This window comes from Bombina bombina, chromosome 4 (genome assembly GCF_027579735.1).
Source record: "Bombina bombina isolate aBomBom1 chromosome 4, aBomBom1.pri, whole genome shotgun sequence".
In the NCBI taxonomy this organism is placed as follows: Eukaryota; Metazoa; Chordata; class Amphibia; order Anura; family Bombinatoridae; genus Bombina; species Bombina bombina.
In genome coordinates, this window is record NC_069502.1 from 753365713 (window position 1) to 753390712 (window position 25000).

The following is a 25000-nucleotide window of genomic DNA, read 5'->3' on the forward strand; positions in this document are numbered from 1 at the left end:
GCATACTCTGTTTGAATTGTGAATGTTTAAATTTGACTTTACTGTCCCTTCAATATTTAGAGGATATTTAGACTGTACTGTCAAAGTCATCTTTAAAGTGATGGTAAATCCAAGCGTTTAACAAACGCTAGGATTTTCCATCACTAAAAATCACGGGGAGTTTAAGTGATGAGATCTAAAAAATAGGGTTCTAAACTCACCCTTTCTGTGCCGTTGCACAGTGCTAAACTCAGCGGCTTCGGCCGCGCACAGCACATCAGTCTTCTTCAATGAGGTGACGTCTGCACCTCTGAACCAATAATTGGTTTAGAGATGCAAGCGGCACCTCATTGGTAGAAGACCAATGTGCTGTGGGTAGCCGGAACTGCTGGAACGGCACAGAAAGGGTGAGCCTAGCACCCTTTTTTTTAGATTTCATCACTTAAACTCCCCTTGATTTTTAGTGATGGTAATTTGTTAAACGCTTGGCTTTACCATCACTTTAAATAAATAATTAAATGTTTTGTTTTTTTTTACATTTAAATATATTTGACTCTGGTAGTACGAATAATTTAAGCTTGAAAAAATGGTCCTAGTGTTACATATTGATAATGTGCACATCAAATTTAGCTACATTGCGTTTTAACTTATAAGTAACCTTATTCTTTAGTTCAGTAATTAGATTGCTCCTTTTTTAAAGCAATCTGAATAATTTTAGTAAGAGATCATTTACATACTAAGAAATGAAAAGTTTTTTTTTTTTTTAAGTAAACAAAACTCATGCCTATAAAGCTCTCTTGGTTGAATAAAAATTGAAACTGTAGAAATAGCATCTCTAATATGTCATTGTGAGAGGGACTAAAAGAAGGAAAATAATTATTTTCTTTTTGCCTTATATCGTTTGGTTTTAATTATTTAATTAAATAATTAATGCCAAATGATACTGTATAAGGTAAACTTGATCAGCAATTGAGTTTGTTCTAGTAACCATACAATGCATTGATTCTCTTTGTATGAAGATGTAGTAGGATATTGATTACTCATCATTTACTAAGACAGAAATACCCATAAAACCTGTTCTTTTTTAAGATGCATGGGGACTAGTGTTGATAGTAAAACTCATCTTAAATGTTTGCAGGACACTGAATTTAAAGGGACAGTCTAGTTAAAATTAAACTTTCATAATTCAGATAGGGCATGCAATTTTAAAAAACTTTCCTATTTACTTTTATCATCAAATTTACTTTGTTTGTTTTTATTCTTTGTTGAAAGCGAAACCTAGGTAGGCTCATATTCTAATTTCTAAGCCCTTGAAGGCCACCTCTTATCTCAGTTCATTTTGATGTTATTTTAACAGCTAGACAGAGCTAGTTCATGTGTGTCATATTAGATAACATTGTGCTCACTCCGGTGGGGTTATTTATGAGTAAAGGTAAAAAGTATAATAATATAACTGTGTTGGTTATGCAAAATTGGGGATAGGGTAGTAAGGGTATTATCTATCTTTTTAAACAATAAAAATTCTTGAGTAGACTGTCACTTTATATATGTGCAAAGTTTTTGTTTTTTTAATTAAAAAAGATCATAAAAGAGAGTGTGTTCAGAAGAATTCTCTTATCATACATCATCACTCTAGCCTGTACACTTTAAAAATGACAAGTGTAAAAAACCCCATAGAGGCCAACACTATAATTTCATGATTCAGAAAGAGCATAGAATTTAGAATTGTTTTTTGAATTTGTTTTTTTGAACTTTTTTTTGGTCTTTGTTATAACAATGTTGCTTCTTTCCATGAGAGCATACTAAGGTAGGCTCAGGAGTTTTGAGCACTATGGTGTTGATCACAATCCTTTAGAAAAATGTAACAAATTATTTATCTACAAAAATCCCCACAGACTTTGTGTTTTTCTGTGGATAGTCATTAGATAAGTTTAAGGGACAGTCAAGTCCAAAATAAACTTTCATGTTTCAAATAGGGCATGTAATTTTATACAACTTTCCAATTTACTTTTATCAACAATTTTGCTTTGTTATCTTGGTATTCTTAGTTAAAAGCTAAACCTAGGAGGCTCATATGCTAATTTCTTAGACCTCGAAGGCCGCCTCTAATCTAAATGCATTTTGATAGTTTTTTACCACTAGAGGGCATTAGTTCACGTGTTTCATATAGATAACATTGAGCTCATGCACGTGAATTTACCATGGAGACAGCTCTGATTGGCTAAACAGCAAGTCTGTGAAAAGAACTGAAATAAGGGGGCAGTCTACTGAGGCTTAGATACAAGGTAATTACAGAGGTAAAACGTGTATAATTATAGCTGTGTTGGTTATTATTATTATCGGTTATTTGTAGAGCGCCAACAGATTCCGCAGCGCTGTAAACAGAGGGTAGTACAGCAAAACAATTAAAGGGATCAGATGGGTAGAGGGCCCTGCCAAGAGTTGCACTTTTGTAATTAGCTCTTAAGAAGGTGATCTACAAACAGCTGGACTTAAGGGGGTTCAGGGGATAGCAATGGAGGAGTGGAACTGGTATAAAGTAAGGTTAGCGTAGGTTGTATGCATCCCTGAACAGTAGAGTCTTTAGGGAGCGCTTCAAGCTGTTAAAACTAGGGGAGAGTCTTGTGGGGTGAGGCAGAGAGTTCCACAAGATGTTAGCCAGTCTGGAGAAGTCCTGTAAATGGGAGTGCGATGAGGTAACCAGAGAGGAGGAGAGTAGGAGGCCATGAGCAGAGCGAAGGGGACGGGAGGGAGAGTATCTGGAGACAAGGTCTGAGATATAGGGGGGAGCAGTGCAGTTGAGGGCTTTGTATGTCAGAGTGAGAATTTTGTGTTTGATCCTAGAGGCGAGAGGAAGCCAGTGAAGGGATTGGCAGAGAGGTGCAGCAGATGAAGAGCGACGTGTAAGGAGTCTGGCAGAGGCATTCATTATGGATTGTAAGGGAGCTAGGCGGCAGGTGGGGAGACCAGAGAGGACAGAGTTGCAGTAATCAAGGCGGGAAAGAATGAGAGAGTGGATTAAAATCTTAGTTGTGTCTTGTGTAAGGAAGTGTCTAATTTTGGAGTTGTTTTTAAGGTGGAAGCGGCAGGCTTTAACCAAGGACTGAATGTGAGGAGTGAAGGAAAGATCTGAGTCAAATGTGACCCCGAGACATCGGGCATGCGGGGTAGGGGTATTAATGGAGTTGTCGACAGTTATAGAGATATTGGGGGTGGAGATTTTGGAAGAAGGGGGGAAATGAGGAGCTCAGTTTTGGAGAGATTTAGCTTGAGGTAGTGAGAGGACATCCAGGAAGAGATGTGAGAAAGACAGTTAGTGACACGGGTTAGCAAGGAAGGAGATAGGTCTTGGTTATGCAAAACTGGGGAATTGGTAATTAAGGGATTATCTATATTTTAAAACAACAACAATTCTGGTGTCGATTGTCCCTTTAAGGTTTGTGACTGATCCCTATGTTTATAACATTGTTACAAACACTGCTGCCATGTACCTAAGAAACATGCACACTCTTGAACCTCCTTCAGCAATTAGATACGTTTCAACAAAGGATATCTGAGATTGAGATCAATTTGATATATGTTTTTATGAATTGTACACTATCTGAACTATGAACATGTAATTTTGACTTTCAAGTCCCTTTATATGTCATGACACCAGCATAACATTTACATTTTTATTGAAAAGTGTTATGGAGAACAAGATAAACCAAGGTCATCTCATCAGTTCAGGAAGATCAGAGTAAAAACTGACAAAGAAAAATAAATGGTATCAAAAATGCAAAGTATTGCAATTGCAAATACAACATTATTTGCAAAATACCTACATTAGTAGTTTTTTCACTATTGCAGTTATAGGCTTAGATGTGGAGCTCAAAAATATTGGTGCTATTGTTCGCTAACACTGCTTAAGTTAAAGAGACATGAAAATCAAACAATAAACTATAACATACGGCAATACAGATTTAAAGTGAATGTAAATTTTGATGCAAAAGTTCCCGGTTTTTAAAAATTCAATTAAAAACAGGGGCACTTTAATTAATCAAAATTTACATTTTACTCGTTTTGTGAAAAAAAACAACTTACCTTTTAATCTTGACGGCAGCTCCAGCTTCCTCCACCCGTCGCAAAGCCTCTTCCTGGGTCTAAAATGAGGAATCAGGCTTCCTCCAATCACAACGTTGAATCAGACACTGATTCCCCTGGGGGGGTGGAAGCCGTGATTGGAGGATGACCTATCCATAATTTCTGACATCAGAAATGGCTTGCGACGACCGGAGGAAGCTGGAGCAGCTGTCAAGTTTAAAAGGTAAGTTTTTTTCACAACAGGAGTGAAATGTAAATTTTTTTATCAGATAGTATTATTATGAGTGTAACTATACTTTGTAATGTATTTTTGATTACAGAGCTCTGAGGACACGGTAATCATTTTAGCGTAAATCGCGATTGTGCTCAAACGATCGCATTTACTTTTAACTTGTAATGGCAAAGCAATTTGACCTGCATGCAAATGATAATAAAAACCTGATATCGCTAGCGCGCAAACGTTTTTGCTTCACTTGTAATCATGCTCTAAGTAAGTAGTTGTTTATTGGAAAATATGTTTTTTTTATGTTGAATAAACTTTTTTTTTTTAGGGATTTTCAGAGCTGGATTTCTTCTTTTGAGAGTGCGACACACTAAGATCTGAAGTTGGAAAGATATTAGTGTGTTGCACTTTCACAAGAAAAGATCCAGCCCTGAAAATAGCTGGCGGCAGCCATATTCAGCATTCATTTCATAACAAATGTTCCCAATTCACTGTATTTTTTTCCCAATATGATTCTAGAGTTTTGTTCTATTCAACCGTTACTATGAGAGTTGTCCCTATCTGCCAGTTAGCAAAAGGTTTTCAGAAATCAGTGGTCACAAACTTGCCTGCCCTGGTAACCATTATTTTAGAAAGAAGCATATACAATGCCATACTCTTCCACATTATTTTTTTTTATTATTATTATTATTATTATTATTACTGGAGAGTAATTTAATTTTCTTTTTCTCTCCAGGTAAATGAAGTGTGTTCCCCCACAAAATCATCTGCCCCTTTCTCCCCGGAGAGTTGGTACAGAAAAGCATATGAAGAATCCCGCGCTGGTAGCCGTCCTGCTCCAGAAGGAGCAGGTTCCATCCCAGGTTCATCAGGGACCCCTTCCCCGGGTTCTGGTACTTCCTCTCCTGGTTCCTTCTCCGGGTCACCTGGACCTGCATCTCCTGGAATAGGTAACAGCTCTCCAGGATCTCTTGGAGGATCTCCGGGATTTGGAACAGGTTCACCCGGCTCTGGCAGTGGTGGAGGATCATCTCCTGGGTCTGACAGGGGTGTGTGGTGTGAGAACTGTAATGCACGTTTGGTGGAACTAAAGAGGCAGGCACTGAAATTGCTGCTGCCTGGACCTCACTCCAGTAAGGTAAGAAGTGATTTCTATGAAAAGGTTATACTCTCTAATGCAGGAGAACACTTGTTATACATATATACAAAGCTATGGAACAAAGCTATGGATCATGGCCGGAGTTGAGTAGTATTAGGAGGTACCATACCTGTCTATTGTTTGTTATTTTTTTTCTTTAAAGGGATATTAAACTAAACCTTTAATTAATTTTCTTCTAAAATGTTTAATAAAAATAAAACAACATTACAATATACAGTCATTATTAAATTTACCTGCTTTTGTTGTAAAACCCCTATGAAAATTCCATGAAGGCTGGCGTGCCTCTGTCAAACTTAAGTATGGTGAAATTTACCTATACATACAAACTGCTACAAAGTGATTGGTTTGCTCAGAGAACAAGCTCATTTACATTTGTCCCTAATTGGCCGCTGCAAAGGAAACTAGGATTATGGATTTCACCATACTTTTCAAAAGGTTTATTCCTGAAGTTCTCATAATTTAAAACCTATTTTCAACCAATTCCTTTGCAATTAAATGTTTAATTGTTGATATATGATAAGATTAATCTCCTCTTAAATTGATATTTTCCCTATTTATCTTTCTACTTCTTCTAGACCACTGGTTTTCAAACCTGTTCTCAGGCCTCCACAACAGGCCAGATTTTTAGGATATCTGAACTAGAGCACAGGTGAAACAATCAGCTGATTAGTAAACCTAGTTTTTTTACGTCCTCTCATCCAAGGTAATCCTGAAAATCTGGCCTGTTAGGGAGACCCGAGAACAGGTTTGAAAACCAATGACCTAGCAGAAATAGAGGGCTAAATGGGAAAAATCTGCTTTGCAAATATATTTCTATTGATACCTTTGATATCTGAGGATGCTACAGTAATAAAGAGAGGTTCATATCACTCCTCACTAACGCCTCCCTATAACTGTAATGTAATACATATGTTTTAGATGACGGATTCCCATGTTAGACGATACTGAATATACTAGAAATGATGCTATCAAAGAAAGTTAAATCCTGTAAGCATGGTAGGAATTACATGATTCTGTTAGAGAATTTTTGTGAGGGATTTTCAAAACAAAATATCTCAGGTACTAACTGGTCCAAGTCATTTGCACTGCAGCCGTTATACTCCAGGGATTTCCTAGTTTTACATTAGGTTAAAGAAGATATGTGTAAAAACAAAAGGAATAATATGGATTGTTGCTTTAAGGGATCTGCCACATCTTTGACTCACAATAATGTTAATGGATTTTATGTGTCATGTTTCATGGAATTCCAGCTATTGCTTATACTAAGTGGTCTCACACAAAGAATGTTGTGCAAAGTAATGTTAATTACCTAGATGTAAGCTACTTAGTGAGTGATGTTTTCTTAAAGGTGTGTGAAATTATGGATCATTTTAGACGATACAGTAAGGAAGTGCTGCAGTAGTGAGGATTATATATATAGGTGCTCAGACAAAATTCCGACGGACAAAATGCCGAAGCACATTCGTCCGTCAGACATATGTCCGAGATACACTGCTTCTGACTGCATGCCGAACAGCACAATCACGCAATCGGCCTAGGGCAGATACGATCCAACATTTTCTGTTACAATCAGTGGACTCGGGCGCCGCATCTGCCTCTGGGAACCTATCCATGGGTCCCTACCCTCACGATGTACTTTTAACACATAATATAATTATAAGTTAATATATAGTATATATGTATGTATGTATATATATATATATATATATATATATATATATATATGTATATGTGTGTATATATATATATATAGAGCAAAGAAGATTATATATATTTATGTTATATATGTTGATTTAATTGTCTTTTGTCAGTCCACTATTAAAAATGTTATAAAACCGTGATTTTTAAGCTTCATTCCCACCCAGCAGCCGGATAAATGTCTTTCGGAATATTATCCGTCGGACAAATGTCCGTCGGACAAGCATCCGTTGGATAACAGTCCGGCCAAGTATATATATATATATATATATATATATATATACAGTATATAAGCAAACAGGAAACCACATATATATATATATATATATATATATATATATATATATATATATACAGGAAACCACATATATACATCCAAAGAAATGCTACAGATTGATTAGATTGTTGGAGTGATAGTCCCATTGTTTATTTATGATAAAATATTTATTTCAGACCCCAACCCTTTCCAGTTATTCTGGAAAGGGTTGGAAAGATGAGTAAGTTTTAGAGAATTATTACCTGAGGTGGCAATTTTCTGACTGCTTTATCATACATGCAATACAAAACATGTTCAATCTAAATGCTAGTCTAGTATAGTATCTAAATATAACAAAGGATATTATGTTTATAATCATTCATTTAAATATCTCCATGGTCCACCCAATTTATGGACGTTGGATTGTACCACAAAAATGTATGTTAAAGTGATGGTAAATTTGCCTCAATAACTTTACATATTCTGAAAGCTCTTGTCATTACTAGCATATTGATGTGCTTATTTTTTTCAAAACTCAATTAAACTTCTAAAAATCAGCTTTTTTTTCAGGCTCTGTTACCTGATTCAATGCAGCCCCTGTCAGAGATTTTCTGATTGTGGTATTTGATTGGCATCTCTTTCAGCCAATAGGAGCCTCACCATGCGCCCCATGGATTTTACTCACAGCACGCTCCCGTGCTTGTAATTCTGCCTGGAAGTAAAACTGCGCATGCGCAACTCAATACGCTATTTGGGCAACTAAATACCTGTACCCATTAGCAGCCTCACTGTTTTGTTGCGCAAATAGCGTATTGAGTTGCGCATGCGCAGTTTTACTTCCAGGCAGCGTTACAAGCACGGGAGCGTGCTGTGAGTAAAATCCATGGGGCGCATGGTGAGACTCCTATTGGCTGAAAGAGATGCCAATCAAATACCACAATCAGAAAATCTCTGACAGGGGCTGCTTTGAATCAGGTAACGGAGCCTGAAAAAAAAAAAAGCTGATTTTTAGAAGTTTAATTGAGTTTTGAAAAAAATAAGCAGATCAATATGCTAGTAATGACAAGAACTTTCAGAATATGTAAAGTTATGGAGGCAAATTTACCATCACTTTAATGAAAACCCACATCCACTGGTGCTATCCTAGCTCTGTTTAGATAGATAGATAGATAGATAGATAGATAGATAGATAGATAGATTGATAGATAGATTATATAGACAGACAGACAGCTAGGTAGATAGATATATTAGATAGACAGACAGACAGTTAGGTAGATAGGTAGATAGATAGATAGATAGATAGATAGATAGATAGATAGATTAGATAGACAGACAGCTAGGTAGATAGATAGATAGATAGATAGATAGATAGATAGATAGATTAGATAGACAATCAGACAGACAGCTAGGTAGATAGATAGATAGATAGATAGATAGATAGATAGATAGATAGATAGACAGACAGACAGACAGACAGACAGCTAGGTAGATAGATAGATAGATAGATAGATAGATAGATAGATAGATAGATAGATAGATAGATATATTAGATAGACAGACAGACAGTTAGGTAGGTAGATAGATAGATAGATAGATAGATAGATAGATAGATAGATAGATAGATAGATAGATACACAGACAGACAGATACACATATTGTAAACATGTAAACATTACAACTATCTTTATACATTAATTTATTTTTACTTAAAACAATAAATAAAAACAATAACCAACTCTTTGATAGTTCAGCTCTATCTTTTAATCATTTTCTTCTTTGCTGACCTGCTTTACAATCAGAAGTACATAGCAACCATGTGAGATCTGTTGCCAGAGGACAATACAAATGTTTTCCTATGCCGATCCAAAGTCTTATCAAACTGTATTGTGTACAATTCCACTTCAAAGACTTTGTTGATTAGTTTATACACTGATGTTTAACAAAAAATGCCTGCTGTGGGTCTAGTTATAAAAATAGGTGTCTTAAAGGGACAGTCTACAATATAATTTTTATTGTTTAAAAATATAGATACTCCCTTTATTACCCATTCCCTAGTTTTGCATAACCAACACAGTTATATTAATATACTTCTTACCTCTGTGATTACCTTGTATCTAAGCATCTTCTGACACTGACTTCACCCTGACATGACCCTGATCACATCACTTTATATTTATTATCTATTGACTTGCATTTAGTGCTGTGTTGTGCTAAATCTTAAATAACTCCTTGGGTGTTAACACAATGTTATCTATATGGCCCACACGAACTAGCAGTCTCCTGATGTGAAAAGCAAATAAAATAGCATGTGCTTAAAGGGACAGTCAAGTCCAAAAAAACTCTCATTTTTCAAATAGGGCATGTAATTTTAAACAACTTTCCAATTTACTTTTATCAACAATTTTGCTTTGTTCTCTTGGTATTCTAGTTGAAAGCAAACCTAGGAAGGCTCATATGATAATTTCTAAGCCCTTGAAGACTGCCTCTATTTTATTAGCTTTTCACAGCAAGGGAGAGCAAGCTCATGTAGGCCATATAGATAGCATTGTAATCACGCCGTGGCCAGTGGCAGACACTGCACTAATTGGCTAAAATGCAAGTCAATAGATAAAAACTAAAAGTCATGTGATTAGGGGAGGTCAGAAGATGCTTAGATACCAGTTAGTCACAGAAGTAAAACGTGTATTAATATAACAGTGTTGGTTATGCAAAACTGGGGAATGGGTAATAAAGGGATTATCTATCTTTTTAAACAACAAAAATTCTGGTGTTGACTGTCTCTTTAAGAGGCTTTCTATAGTGGCTGTATTTACTGGTCAATTAAAGGGACATTCTACTGTAAAATTAAGATTTCATTAGTCTTAAAGGGATGGCAAACATCTTTAGATTTTTTTTATATGAAATGTAATGAAACAGCTTTGTAATCATTTATATGCCCCCTTTTCATATAATTTAGCTCTGAAAATGTAGCAATTTATAATTCTGAGAACTTGAAATGCACCTGCTGACTTCTCAAAGATAACTCTGTCATATATCTGTGCCTACTTGGCTTTAACTGAAAACAACTGCAAAACAGTGTACTTTATACTAACATTATAACAGTGGGTAGCCTTGTTGTCTGCAGACTAAAGCCCAGATTGGCTCCTCTTTATAAGGCAAATTGTGGGTGGAGTTTGACTATTGAAATATAATTGCAGTAAAAAGGATGTTAATTTGTTTTAAAAACCATTAAGACTTAGCTGATATGTTGTTCTATATCAACACAACAAAAATGTCTTGTAAGATGTTTACTGTCCCTTTAATTGTTGGCTTTTGTGTATAGAGAGATAATCTGAGCAGGTATGCTCCTCCTGCTCAGTCCATTTAATTGGGTCAATACTTGAGAACAGTGGGTGATGGCTTCAATGAGCAAACAAAAAAACAACCAATTTAAATACATTAAATTAATCTTTAAAAAAAATCCCATATATTTAATTTCTGCAGCTGCTATAATAAATCAATGAGAATTCATTAATGATAAAAACATTACATTACAATGTCCCTTTAATCCTTTATAGAAGTGAAAGGCATATACTGTGAATTCTTGCACATGCTCAGTAGGAGAAGGTGTGTCAGAAGATGTGCTTATAAAAAGATTGTGCATATTTTGATAATGGGAGTGAATTGGAAAGTTGTTTACTATATCTAGATCATGAAAGTTTAACTTTAACTTTAAAGGGACACTAAACCCAATTTCTTTCTTTCGTGATTCAGATAGAGCATGCGATTTTAAGCAACTTTCTAATTTACTCCTATTATCAAATTTTCTTCATTCTCTTGGTATCTTTATTTTAAAAGCAAGAATGTAAGTTTAGAAGCCGGCCCATTTTTTTTACCTGGGTTGTTCTTGCTGATTGGTGGATAAATTCACCCACCAAGAAACAAGTACTGTCCAGCGTCTGAACCAAAAATTGTCTGGCTCCTTAGCTTATGCCTTCTTTTTCAAATAAAGATAGCAAGAGAATGAAGAAAAAATGGTAATAGGAGTAAATTAAAAAGTTGCTTAAGATTGCATGCTCTAACTTATCACGAAAGAAAAAAATTGGGTTCAGTGTCCCTTTAAATTCATGAAAATGCACAAAGTTATTCAGATGCTGCTGATATTATTTAGCTGTTATTGGTACAATGGTATTCATTATGTTCAATATGTATTAATTTATAATCATTATAGTACATCATAATGATTGTATTGTTCTTAGAATGGAGGCGTGGGTTCACATCCCACTTCTGACACCATGTATTGTTCTTGTGTAGTCACTCAAATTAGTGTCTTACCAAGGAATAACTCAGAGAACACAGAGCTGCATCTAGTCACTAACTGTTTATTATCCTAACTGAACTTGTTACCATATATGGTAGAAACACCAACAGCCAATCAACATTCTGTATGCAAATTGACAAACACATCACATGACATGTTAATTACATTACAATGATCATCAGTCCTGGTTTTTGCCTCTCCTGTTTCATGGTGTTATTGTCTCAGGAGCCTGTCCTGCATTGTAAAAATCTGTCCTGTGATGTGTTCTTAGCATTGCTGTCTTTTCCTGTGTGAATCAGATATGAGGTGTTTGTTGGTTTTATGTATATTGTTGTTGTTTGAATATTGTGGCTTCTGAGTGTCCAGCCCTTTAAATAAGAACAGCGGAACATTTGTCAGGTGATTTCCGGGATGTTGTGGGTCAAGGAGCTTGTGGGCCACATGGAAGAGGCAGAGTCACTTATATAAGGGCAGAGTTATGGGTGTTCTATGGTTGTGTGGGGGTGGGAAGTGGGTGTGTCTAGTTGGATCATGGGCATGGCTCACTGGGACACAAGAGGCTGCGGAAGGGAAGCGGGACATACCTCCAACCCTGGACAACCCCACAGGATGTGGACAATTGTTAGGTAGTGAATATTATTAAAGAAACAGGAAACCCCAAACATTTCATTCATGACCTGGATAGAATATACAATTTTAAACAACTTTCAAAATTGCTTTTATTATCAAATATGCTTCATTCTCTTGATATCATTTGCTGAAGGCACAGCATTGTGCTACTGGCAGCTAGATGAACACATCTATTCAACCAATCAAAAGAGACAAATGTGTACTAGTGTGGGATATGTGCATATTACTTATCAACAATGGATACCAAGAGAATCAAGCACATTTGAAAATAGAAGTGATTTTTAATGTTGAAATTACCTGCTGTATCTGATTCTTGCAAGTTACATTTTGACTTTCCTATCCCTTTAATAATAATAATAATAATAATAATAATAGTAAAAATAATAATAATATAATTTGGTAAACTGGCATCTGTGTTTTTCTTGCAATTTACAGATTATACTAAATAATACAATTTTCCTATTTTGTCAATATTGTATGCAGTTTGCATTGGGTGTTTTGGGGTGGAAACCATCTTTGGGCGTTTTCATTATTCCCGTAACTTCCATACTTGATATAAAGTGTCACTGAAAATGTAACCCCCCACCCCCAAATGAAATGTTATTTTTCCTTTCCTTCAATTTGTAGATAGACTTTAATGGGACACTAAAGTCAAAATTAAACTTCATGATTCAGATAGAGCATTCAGTTTTAGGAGACTCAAAGGGACATGAAACCCAAATTTTTTCTTTCATGATTCAGATAGAGAATAGAATTTTAAACAACTTTCCAATTTACTTCTATTATTTAATTTGCTTCCTTCTCTTGTTATCCTTTGCTGAAAGGTTTATATAGCAGGAGCAGCAGAGAGCCTAGGTTCTAGCTCTTGATTGGTGGCTGCATATATTTGCCAATAAGTCATTGGCTCAGCCATGTGTTCAGTTAGAAACCAGTAGTGCATTGCTGCTCCTTCAACAAATGATACCAATAGAATGAAACAAATTAGATAATAGGAGTAAATTAGAAAGTTGTTTAAAATTGTATTCTCTATCTTAATCATGAAAGAAAAATGTTGGGGTTCATGTCTCTTTAACATTTTACTTCCATTATACAACTTTTGCACAAACCTATTACAAACGCACTTTCCGAGGCATCAGCTTCTGCTAGTCTGATCTGATTAGCTGATCACTTTTACGTGGCACAGGGGGCCAGCAAATGAGGAAAAATATACAGAGTAAGTGCAGTTGCATTGTCTTGTTATTATGCACTTTTTTCATACAATCTCCTTGTAACATGTTAAAAATATTAGCATATCACAAATTATGAATCATTGTATACTTCTGGAAACGTTTTATTTTTGACAAGATTACAATTGTATTATTACTCGATAATTAAAGGGACACTGAACCCAACATTTTTCTTTCGTGATTCAGATAGAGCATGAAATTTTAAGCAACTTTCTAATTTACTCCTATTATCAAATTGTCTTCATTCTCTTGGTATCTTTATTTGAAATGCAAGAATGTAAGTTTCGATGCTGGCCCATTTTTGGTGAACAACCTGGGTTGTTCTTACTGATTGGTGGATAAATTCATCCACCAATAAAACAAAGTGCTGGCCAGAGTACTGAATCAAAAAAAAGTTTAGATGCCTTCTTTTCCAAATAAAGATAGCAAGAGAACGAAGAAAATGTGATAATAGGAGTAAATTAGAATGTTGCTTAAAATTGCATGCTCTATCTGAATCGCAAAAGAAAAAAATTGGGTTCAGTGTCCCTTTAAGTATTTTATTAGGCTAAATATCTAACAAAGCATCTCATCAAACAAGTGTATTGAGAACCAAAGTAAGCTTTTGGGTCACAATACAATACTGGTGCATTCATTTCCTCATTTGTTAACAAGAATAGTTGGGCAAGAATGGACGTTGATTCGCTGTGCAAACATTTCCAGGGCCTAATCATTTCTCCCTGACTCATTGTAATGCAGATAGGATTATTGTATTAGAAATGTGATTTTAAATGGCCCAGGGCAGTAATTTGTCAGCATTTGGTAGGATTAGCTTTGCAAGTTAGGCCACTAGGAACTGTTAACACCACATCACAGGTCAACATATCAAATATTTTACATAACTCGGCTTCAAATATTTGGGAGAAATAACATTTTCAGTTTTCATTGTATGAGGGAATACACATGTGTGTTTATATGTTTATCAGCAAGTGCTACCCAAGTGCTGAACCAAAAATAAGCCGACTCCTAAGCTTACATTCCTGCTTTTCGAATAAAGATACCAAAAGAATGAAGACAAATTTATAATAGGATTAAATTAGAAAGTTTCTTAAAATGGAATGCTCTATCTGAATCATGAAAGAAAAAAACATGGGTTTCATATACCTTTAATATTCATCATGTCTAAATAAATCCCTTGTCTTTTAAATTGAAAATGCCTCACAGTAACTATATATATATATATATATATAATTGAAAAGGCATGCGCTCTCTAGATTTGTGCAAATGTGGTGCTTTAATGGCACATCAAAAACAAACAGGTAACGTTTCGGGATCAATCAGACCAAGTGAAAAGTGAACAAACTCAAGTGTATATATCAGGTGTTAACCCCTCCCCTAATCAGAGAAGAATAGCCCCCATTTATAAAAATTACAATTCAAGTTGTATATATTTAAAGGGACAGTCAACACCAGAATTTTTGTTGTTTTAATAGATAGATAATCCCTTAATTACCAATTACCCAATTTTGCATAACCAACACAGTTATAATTATACACATTTTACCTCTGTAATTACCTTGTATCTAAGCCTCAGCAGACTGCCCCCTTATTTCAGTTCATTTGACAGACTTGCATTTTAGCCAATCAGAGCTGTCTCCATGGTAAATTCATGTGCATGATCTCAATGTTATCTATATGAAACATGTGAACTAATGCACTCTAGTGGTGAAAAACGATCAAAATGCATTTAGATTAGAGGCGGCCTTCAAGGTGTAAGAAATTAGCATATGAACCTCCTAGGTTTAGCTTTCAACTAAGAATACCAAGAGAACGGGGACGGCCGGAAGGGGCGGAGCTGCACGGACGCTGCGTGCGGTAGCGCTTTGATTGGGAGAGAGTGCGCAACAAGCCCCAAGTGCTCCGAGGATTTGACTCGACAAGCCTGACCTTTAGGCGATCTGCCTGGTGCCCGCAGCAGTAGCGGGAAGCTTGGAACCCAACGGAGGGTGAGCAAAACGGCCGCCACGAAATAGGCGTAACAGCAGACCCATTGCCTGGGTCACCTCTTGGAGGAGCTGAGCTCCGGAGTGGAGAGACATCTACAAACGGCAAGAGATAAGTCCGCTTGCAAGCCCGGAGAGACAGTAAACAACCTCAATGTAAGGTACTTTTTCTTTTTACTGTTTGGAAGAACCGGTGTGGGGGGAACGAAGATTAAGGGAGACAGGACAAGGCCAGGTATGCACTTTTGATGATGCCTATTGGGGAGTATGTAAAGAATTGGTGGAATAGGGGCTAAGGAAGGAGGTCCCCAAGTAGACAAGGCCTGTTCGTGGAAGGACGATCAGCGTAATAACCCCCCCTAATATGAAACAGCATACTGATGCAAACAGGGTCCCCCCCACGAAGAATAACATATAATAAGGCGTCCAGGAGAGATTCAACAGAGGATGCTTGTTGTATATTGTATTAATGGTTGAGATGCCTAAAGTAAAAGAAAGTGCTGTAGCAGTATCTCATGGAGTAAGGAAACTTCTATACTACAGCTGTTGTTAGCCAGGTACCGCAAGGTGGGTGAAGTCCTGGCGGAACAGGAAGGAGAAGAATATACTCCCCTTTTTTTTTCTCTCCCGTTTTTCTCTGGGCTAATTGGTATGGTTTACACTGGTTGCGGCTTATACTCAAGATCACTATAAAGTTTGCTGAAAGAAAAATAACTGGCCCGTGGACGAGTTTGCTATATAAGCTTATAAAGGCTATTGAATGCTGCCAGTCTAAGACTTTGTTATCTTTGTTATCTGTCTATACAGGAGCCTATAGCAAGAAGGCAATTATAACTGACAAGTAGAAACAGGGCGAAGCATCGGCTAGATTTGGTGCAAATAGTCAGCGACAGTCTGCCCTTAGCACCAATAGAAGGATATATCTATAGAGACACTTGGAAAATTAATTATAAGAACGTTTAATAGGAACTGGACTGCTCAGAGAATCTTAAGAGCTATATATTAAGCTATATTTAATTTTTCTGTGGCAAGATACAAAGCACTAGGTTCCCAAAGTATTGTAATAGGCTAAGATTTAACATTGTATAACTATGGTAATTTAAGAAAATCCTAGAAAAGTTAAATGTTTAACTGTGGTTAGCTAAAGCTCTGAAAGCATATACATAATAACAGATTATAAAGGCTTGCTGGGAAACCTACTGAGACATTGGGTATCTAAGGAATATGAGCTATATTGACATCTATATATAATTGAGTGTTTCTAAAAAATACAGATAACTGTTTCTCGATTTATAATCAGGCATTACCGTAGTTAGTCACACCCTACACGAATATAAGTGTTAACACACCACTCAGAATTTACCCCTCACACGTCAATCACTTCCCCTTTTTATCCCCCTTTTTTTTTTCCTTTTTTTTTCTCCCCTTCTCCAGTCCCCTCACCTGGATCTGTTTAGGCCACCACTAGGCCCTTATTAGTCTATACCACTTATACACATACATATGGAAAGGTTTGTCACTATTAAAAGTAAATCACCGGCAATGCCACCAAAAGGGAAAGAAAAGAAAAGTCTAAAAAGAAACAGTTTAGACATAGAGGATAGAAGCGTGCTTGAAACATCAAATATATATACAATGGAGTCTCAGGACCTAGTAAAACAATTATCAGACATTATGTTGCCCCAATTTGACCAGGTAAAGAGGGACATTTCAGAATTAAGGGCAGAAGTTAAACAGTTTTCAGAGAGGTTACAAGAAGCAGAAATCAGAATATCTGATATAGAAGATATGAATGTCAGACATGAGACTAAATTAAAGGAACAATCTAGCCAAATACATGTACTGCAAAATAAGGTTGAAGAATTAGAGGACCGAGCTAGACGAAGCAATGTCAGAATTATAGGACTCCTAGAGATAGAGGAATTTCAGGATTTAATACACTTTACGGCAATACAGCTACCTCTAGGATTGGGTATGCAAATCCCCCCACAAGGGATACAGGTTGAAAGAGCGCACAGAGTAGGTAGCGTTAGAACCTATGCAGATGGTAAGACTAAGATTAGACCAGTTATTGTTAAGTATTTGAACTTTCAAGATAAAGCCATGATTATGAGTCAATATAGGAAAAAATTCCCAGTAAAGATAGGAGAGTATAACATCTTGCTTTTCCAAGATTTTTCAGTAGAAACGTCAAAAAAACGAAAAGAAATGGTGCCTATTTGTACAAGTTTAATCAAATCAGGCTTGAAAGCTTCAATCATATATCCAGCCAAAATCAAAATTTTTAATGAACAGGGAAACGTTCTACTGAATAATTACAAAGAAGCGAAAGATTTCCTATACTCTAGACAGAATTCTTAGTAACAAGAACATAGATATAGGAAGTACTTTAAAAAAAGATATTAACCAGGTTCTAAGAAAGAATAAAGTTTGAGATGATTAATAGTTTTAATATTATGGTTAATAGGCTAGAGCTTCCAAGAGCAGTTAGGGTTATAGTTCTAGCTGAGCATGATGTTCTCAGCATTTGTGGGCGATACGGAGGAGGGTTCCTCTGTATCTGGTTTTTATATTATGCTTTGATTTATTGTTTATTATGTTTTATGTTGTGTTCTATTCTCCCATCCTTGTCTTTCCTTACCCAAGGGGCCCCCCCCTGTTTTTTTTTTTTTCTCTCCCAATGCACTATAGGGTTTATTATAATATTTGATGGCTGAACAACTAAAAGTAATATCATGGAATGTGGGAGGGATTTCCTCATTATGGAAACGGAAGAATATTTTGAAACAATGTAAAAAAAATAATGCAGATATAATTATGTTACAAGAGACACATCTAAAAAAACAGGAATTAGACAAACTTAAAGTAGGATGGGTAGAGGAGGTGATTGCAACACCCTGCACGACAAGAAAAAGAGGCGTAGCAATCATATTAAATAAAAAATTAGATTATAAAGTTGTGGGGAAAGAATTAGATATAGAAGGAAGGTTTGCAATTCTACATATTATAGTATACGAAAGATCTCTGATTTTATGCAATATTTATGGTCCAAATAGCCTAGATAAAGCTTTCTGGAACAAGATTCAAGTCATTCTAATGAAATATGGTACGGAGAACATAATATTGGGAGGCGATCTAAATATGGTGATGTATCCAACATTAGACAGGCTAAAACCCTCTAGGAATAGCAATAGCCGAGCAGAAACTAAATTACTTAAGAATTTGTGTAAAAATTTAAGACTTAAGGACATCTGGAGAATTCAGAACCCAGATGTAAAATGTTTTTCTTGTATATCCCATAGTCATAAAACTATGTCTAGGATAGATGCTTTCTTGATTTCGGAAAACTTATTAGGTACAGAATTATTAGCAGATATCAAAGAGGTGGTAATATCGGACCATGCTATTATCGTACTAAATTTTAAGTTTAAAGGGGTCAAAAGAGACCCAGCAAAGTTTTTTTTCCAGACTTACCTAAGTACAAATGTACAATTCAAGGACTGGTTAAAGAGAAAATGGCAGGAATATATGTATTACAATAAGGAATATGAAAATAGCTATGAAATTTTCTGGGAGGCTTTTAAAGCGTTCATTAGAGGGGAAATCAAGGCGTATTTAGTGAAAAATAAGCGGATAGCACAACAGAAAGAGTTACAGCTAGCAGGACAAGTACGTCATTGTTATAATGCGTTCTTAAGTGATAGATCAGGGACACTCTGGGACAAATATATAAGGGCCAAACTAGGAAGAGACACTTTTCTCATGCAAAAGGTAAGACAAGAAGATCTTAGAACAAGGGCGTTTTTCTACAGACATAGTGGCAGGGCTGGTAAATTTTTGGCAAATTTAGTAAGAGTCAGGAAGAAGAAACGGGCTATAGAGACGATTAGAAAGGGATCAGAGAGATTGACTAATATTAAAGAAATAAACGAGTATATATATAAATATTACCAAAACTTATATATAAAGGATAAGATTAATTTGGAAGCTAAAGCAGATTTTTGGGATACAATTAGATTACCAAAGCTAGATAAAGAAGACTTAGACGAGTTAAATAGACCTATATCACAGGAAGAAATAAAGAAAGTAATTAATAAAACGGCGATTAACAAGGCCCCTGGCCCAGATCAGATTCCGATAGAACTTTATAAAATTTTGCAGGAAGAAATAATCCCTACGTTAGAAGGCCTTTTTAATAAAATATATATCAATAATAAAATGCAGTCCAAATATTTTACAACTTCAACAATTTCATTAGTCTTGAAAAAAGGTAAGAACCCGGAAGAGATGGGTTCATACAGACCCATCTCATTGTTAAATAGCGACTATAAACTACTTATGAGTGTAATTGCCCAAAGACTAAAGAAAATGATGGCCCCATTAATACATAAAGATCAAGTTGGCTTTATGCCTAATAGGACTTCTACAACCAATCTGAGGAAAGTACAGTTGATAATAGACTACTATTGGAACCAGATTAAAAAAAAGGGAAAGGGGATTCAAACAGATATGGCTATCACATCTATAGATGCTGAAAAAGCCTTTGATATGATTACATGGGATCATTTATTTACAACAATTAGAAACTTTGGAATCACAGGTTCTTTCCTCAGATTGGTACAACTGATATATAACGAGCCGCAGGCTAACATCTTGATAAATGGTAATATATCACAAAATTTCACTTTACAGAAAGGAACCAGGCAAGGGTGCCCGTTATCCCCTTATTTGTTCAATTTAGCTATTGAACCTTTAGCGATATATTTGAGAAAGGAAATAGATGGGATATGGCTAGGGAATAGAAGAATTACGCTTTTACTATACGCTGATGACTTACTGGTCTTCCTAAGAGATACGCAAAAAAATATTCCTCTACTAATTCAAATTCTATGTGAATTCGGTAAGTTTGCTGGCTATAAAGTAAACCTTGATAAATCAGAGATTTTTTGGTTAAAAGAAAAAAGAGATAGTTATAAGAATGCTCCATTTAAGAATGCAAATGGAAAGTTAAAATATTTAGGTATCATACTGTCTAGAGACCCTGAAAATTGGTATACACTAAATTACCCGCAAATTTGGGCAAAATTGTCTAAGGATATGGCCAGCTGGGCTAATTTTCCACTGACCTTGTCAGGTAAAATAAACCTAATTAAAATGGTCCTATTCCCTAAAATCCTGTACTTGCTACAAAATTTACCTAGATTTATCAATCGTAAGGATTTAGTATCATTTAAAAGGGACTGTCTAAAAATGTTATGGGGCAACAAACGTAAAGCGATTGCATTACATAATTTGTCACTATTTAAATCAGGGGGTGGCTTAGCTTTTCCAGATATAGAGCTATATAATTTAATATGTATGGGTAAATTTGCATTAGAATGGCTAACAGAGGCAAACTATTTCGCCACAAATGATATAGAAGAATTTCTAGTGGCCCCATATGGCTTAAAAGCTTTATTACATTACAATGGGAAATTACCAGATAAAGTTAAAAAGCTATCCACCGTTAAGAATATAATTATTGCATGGCATAAACTTCTGAAATTACTACGAGTTAGCCCGGAATACTCAAAATACTTGACTACAGTGGGGAACCCCAATTTTATACCAGCAATAGAGTCGAAAGTCTTTCATAGATGGAAGAGGAAGGGCCTCACTTTCATACAACAACTGCAAGATAGGGACACTAAAGCTTGTAGAACGTTCCAGGATTTAAGAAGTGAGTTTGGAATCCCAAACAATGAATTTTACGCGTACTTGCAAATACAGCATTTTCTAGAAACTTTTAACAAAGAATCTATACAAGATAGCTTAGGCGAAAAGATGAATATGGTACTGAATATGTATAGTCAAGGAAACTATTCTATCTCCTTTTGGTACAAGATAATAAAAAAGTTCCAAGAAACAACAAGAATAGGGGCTTTAGCAGCAAGCTGGCGACAGCCAATTGAGAGGCTACAAAAAAGTTTCAATTTAGTAGACAAAGCAACACTATCTATAGGTTGGAGAGAGTCCCAAATGAAAGTGATAAATAAGGTATATATTACACCTGCCGTAAAAGCTAAATGGGATAAAAATGCCGAAAATAAATGTGCTAGATGCAGCTTCCCTTTAGCGGATCTGACTCATTGTCTATGGTCCTGCCCAAAGATTCAAAAATTCTGGAGTAAGTTGAATTTCTGGCTGAACAGAATTAACGGGAAAAAGATTAAGTTAGAAAAAGAGGATATTATCTTTATGTATCAAACTCCCAGACAACAGATTAATTTTAAATTTGTAAATACAGCAATATTAATAGGGAGGTCTTTAATCCTGAAATATTGGAAGTCCACGAAAGCCCCCAGTTTAATAGAATGTATTAATAAAATTAAGGGACAACTAATTGTGGAGCAATTTGATACGACAGTTAATTCTGAAACTCAGATCAAACGCTTCCTTGACAAGTGGAGGAGATTTATTCAGGCTTTTTCGGAAATAGAACAGAAACGGTTAATATACCCTTTTAGAGAGTCAGAAACATTGAATAATGCGATTGCTAGAAATGAGTTTCCAAATTGGAATTAAGTATTGGGGGGCCCCCCCTTCCCTTGTTGTGGGTTTGTTTTTCCCTTTTTTTTTTTTTTTTTTTTTTTGTGTTTGTATAAAACTGAAGTACGAAAATTATAGTTGTAATAAGGATGAGATGATTGCCTTGTATGGCGAATTCTTTGTGTTTTTTTTGTGTTTGTATAAAACTGAAGTACGAAAATTATAGTTGTAATAAGGATGAGATGATTGCCTTGTATGGCAAATTTTTTGTTTTGTTTTCATGATGTCGGGAATGCCCTGTCATATCTATTTGTTTTATTTTATGTACAATAAAAATTAAAAAAAAAAAAAAAAGAATACCAAGAGAACAAAGCAAAATTGGTGATAAAAGTAAATTAGAAAGTTGTTTAAAATTACATGCCCTATATGAATCATGAAAGTTTTTTTTTGACTTGACTGTCCCTTTAAATTCACATTAGAGAAAAATATTGTATAATATATAGTACATGGTGCACATGGAGCTGTATAAGTGCACAAACACATATATAGTAAAAAAAAACCATAATTAAACATGCCCTAATACAATGAATTTAAACATTGGATATAAACATTATAGGGGAGTTCTCACAATCCTAATGGAGGATCGTGAGGCATTAGAATCAACAAAAAATAAATAAATGTATGACAATGGATATAACCAATACCTAATGTCGGATTTTAAATAGCATATATACTCACTCAGACCACCTCACCTAACTGCATAGTGACTACGGAGTTCATCCAAAAGAATGAAGAAACATTTATAATAGGATTAAATTAGAAAGTTTCTTAAAATGGAATGTTCTATCTGAATCATAAAAGAAAAAAAAATGGGTTTCATATCCCTTTAATATTCATGATGTCTAAATAAATCCCTTATCTTTTAAATTGAAAATGCCTCACAATAACTATACATATACTGTATATATATATACAGTGTATATATATATATATATATATATATATACAGTGTATATATATATATATATATATATATATATATATATATATATATATATATATATATAGATTAATGTAAATATTTGCATAGGAAATTAGTACATCTAGGCAAGTATCCCCGCTTGCTTTTCCTCAGAAATTCTTAATATACATTGTTTCCAATGCACAAGAGAATTGCATTGGAAACAATTATATTAAGAATTTCTGAGGAAAAGCAAGCAGGGATACTTGCCTAGATGTGCTAATTTCCTATGCAAATATTTACATTGATCTAATTTTGAGACATGTAGGATTTTAATTTCAGTTTTTTATCTCCCCCCATAATTTTAATGAATTATATATATATATATATATATATATATATATATAAATAAAATTTATATTATTATTAAGTGTTACATTGTTAATTTTCTAGGTATAAATCCAATGAGTAACATAATTTTGTTTGAGATATTAAATGCTGTTTTTTAAATTTACTAGTATAGACTTACAGACAGACAGATAGGCAGATATATAGCAAACATTAACTTCATACCTCATATGTGTTTATCTATATTATGATTTTTATTTCATTTGTTGCTACTTCAACGTCAACTAATTGTAGAAGATCTTTGCATAGGTCAGCTTTTCTGATATTTTAAACCCTGGTCACGCACCATGACACAGGTCCCAGAACAGACAGAGTATACATCACCTTGCTTGCTTCTCTGAGAATAATTGAAATCCTTTCATTTGTTGGGAAGGCATAGGGAGTAGTAAATCTCCACTATGTTTATGCTCTTTAGAGTTGGAAAGTGAGGTAATGACCCTGTCTTTCTGTAAATTATGGCTATAGAGAACAATTTTATCCTAGTTCCCTTCCCTCATTTACACCCAATATGTTTTATATTTTGCATGCAAGCGGAGCTACAGAATTCTGCCATGTTTTACAGGTTAAAAAAAACCCAAACATCACAGTAGGTTGTAGGTTGAGCAAGAAGACATTATTAAATACTATTGCCGTATTTTGAAAAATATCTCACAGCAATCAGACACCAGTGATTCATTAAACTGTAGACATTTTTACATGTTCGTGTCCCTTTAATTATGAATGGAAAGCATAACTATTGTTAGCGCTGCGGAATCTGTTGGCGCTCTAAAAATAACCGATAATAATAAAGGGACATGAAACCCAAAATTTTTCTTTCATTATTTAGATAGAGAATACGATTTTAAACAACTTTCCAATTTACTTCTAATATCTTATTTCCTTCGTTCTCTTGGTATCCTAATTAACGCACTGGGTGAACCAATAACAGGAAGCATATATTTGCAGCAACCAATCAGCTTCAACTGAGCCTACCTAGGTATTCTTTTCAACAAGGGATACAACGAGAACAAAACAAATTAGATAATAGAAATAATTTGGAAAGTTGTTTCAAATCACAAGCTCTATTTGAATCATGAAAGAAAAAAATGATTAAAAGTCCCTTTAAGGGTGTGCATAATACTTAGTTTATCCATAAGAAAATATCTAGTACTAGTTTCTTCATGTTATAGATTTTAATATTACAAATTGTGCATTTTTGAAAGACAAATGTTTGAAAATTTTCTTCACTGTTTTCTCTCTGTAAATCTGCCTTCACTATATTAACCCAACTAACATTATTTAAGGGACAGTAATGTCAAAATTAAATGTACATGGGTTGTATAGGTCATGACGTTTTAAAAAAAACAACTTTCCAATTTAATTAAAAAGTAATTCCGTTCTCTATCCTGAACTTTTAGTCTACCTAAATTAATCCTTCAACAAAGGATGCCAAGAGAACAAATCAAGTTTTATAAAAGAAGTATATTAAAAAGTTGTTTAAAATTGCATGCTCTATCTGAATCATGAAAGAAAAAAGTGAAGTGGAATAGTATTTCACCTGACTGGTAAACTGTAGAGATAATTTTCC

The 25000-nt window shown here is 35.0% G+C and overlaps 1 protein-coding gene across 1 annotated transcript in view; it reads left to right on the forward strand.

Moving 5' to 3' along the window:
* Positions 1 to 25000, forward strand: part of KIF26B (kinesin family member 26B) — a 559622-nt gene that overhangs the window by 5489 nt on the left and 529133 nt on the right. The window contains exon 2 of the mRNA XM_053711042.1: positions 5022 to 5423. Within this exon, the coding sequence (XP_053567017.1) occupies positions 5022 to 5423 (402 nt within the window). The remainder of the gene's footprint in view (positions 1 to 5021; positions 5424 to 25000) is intronic.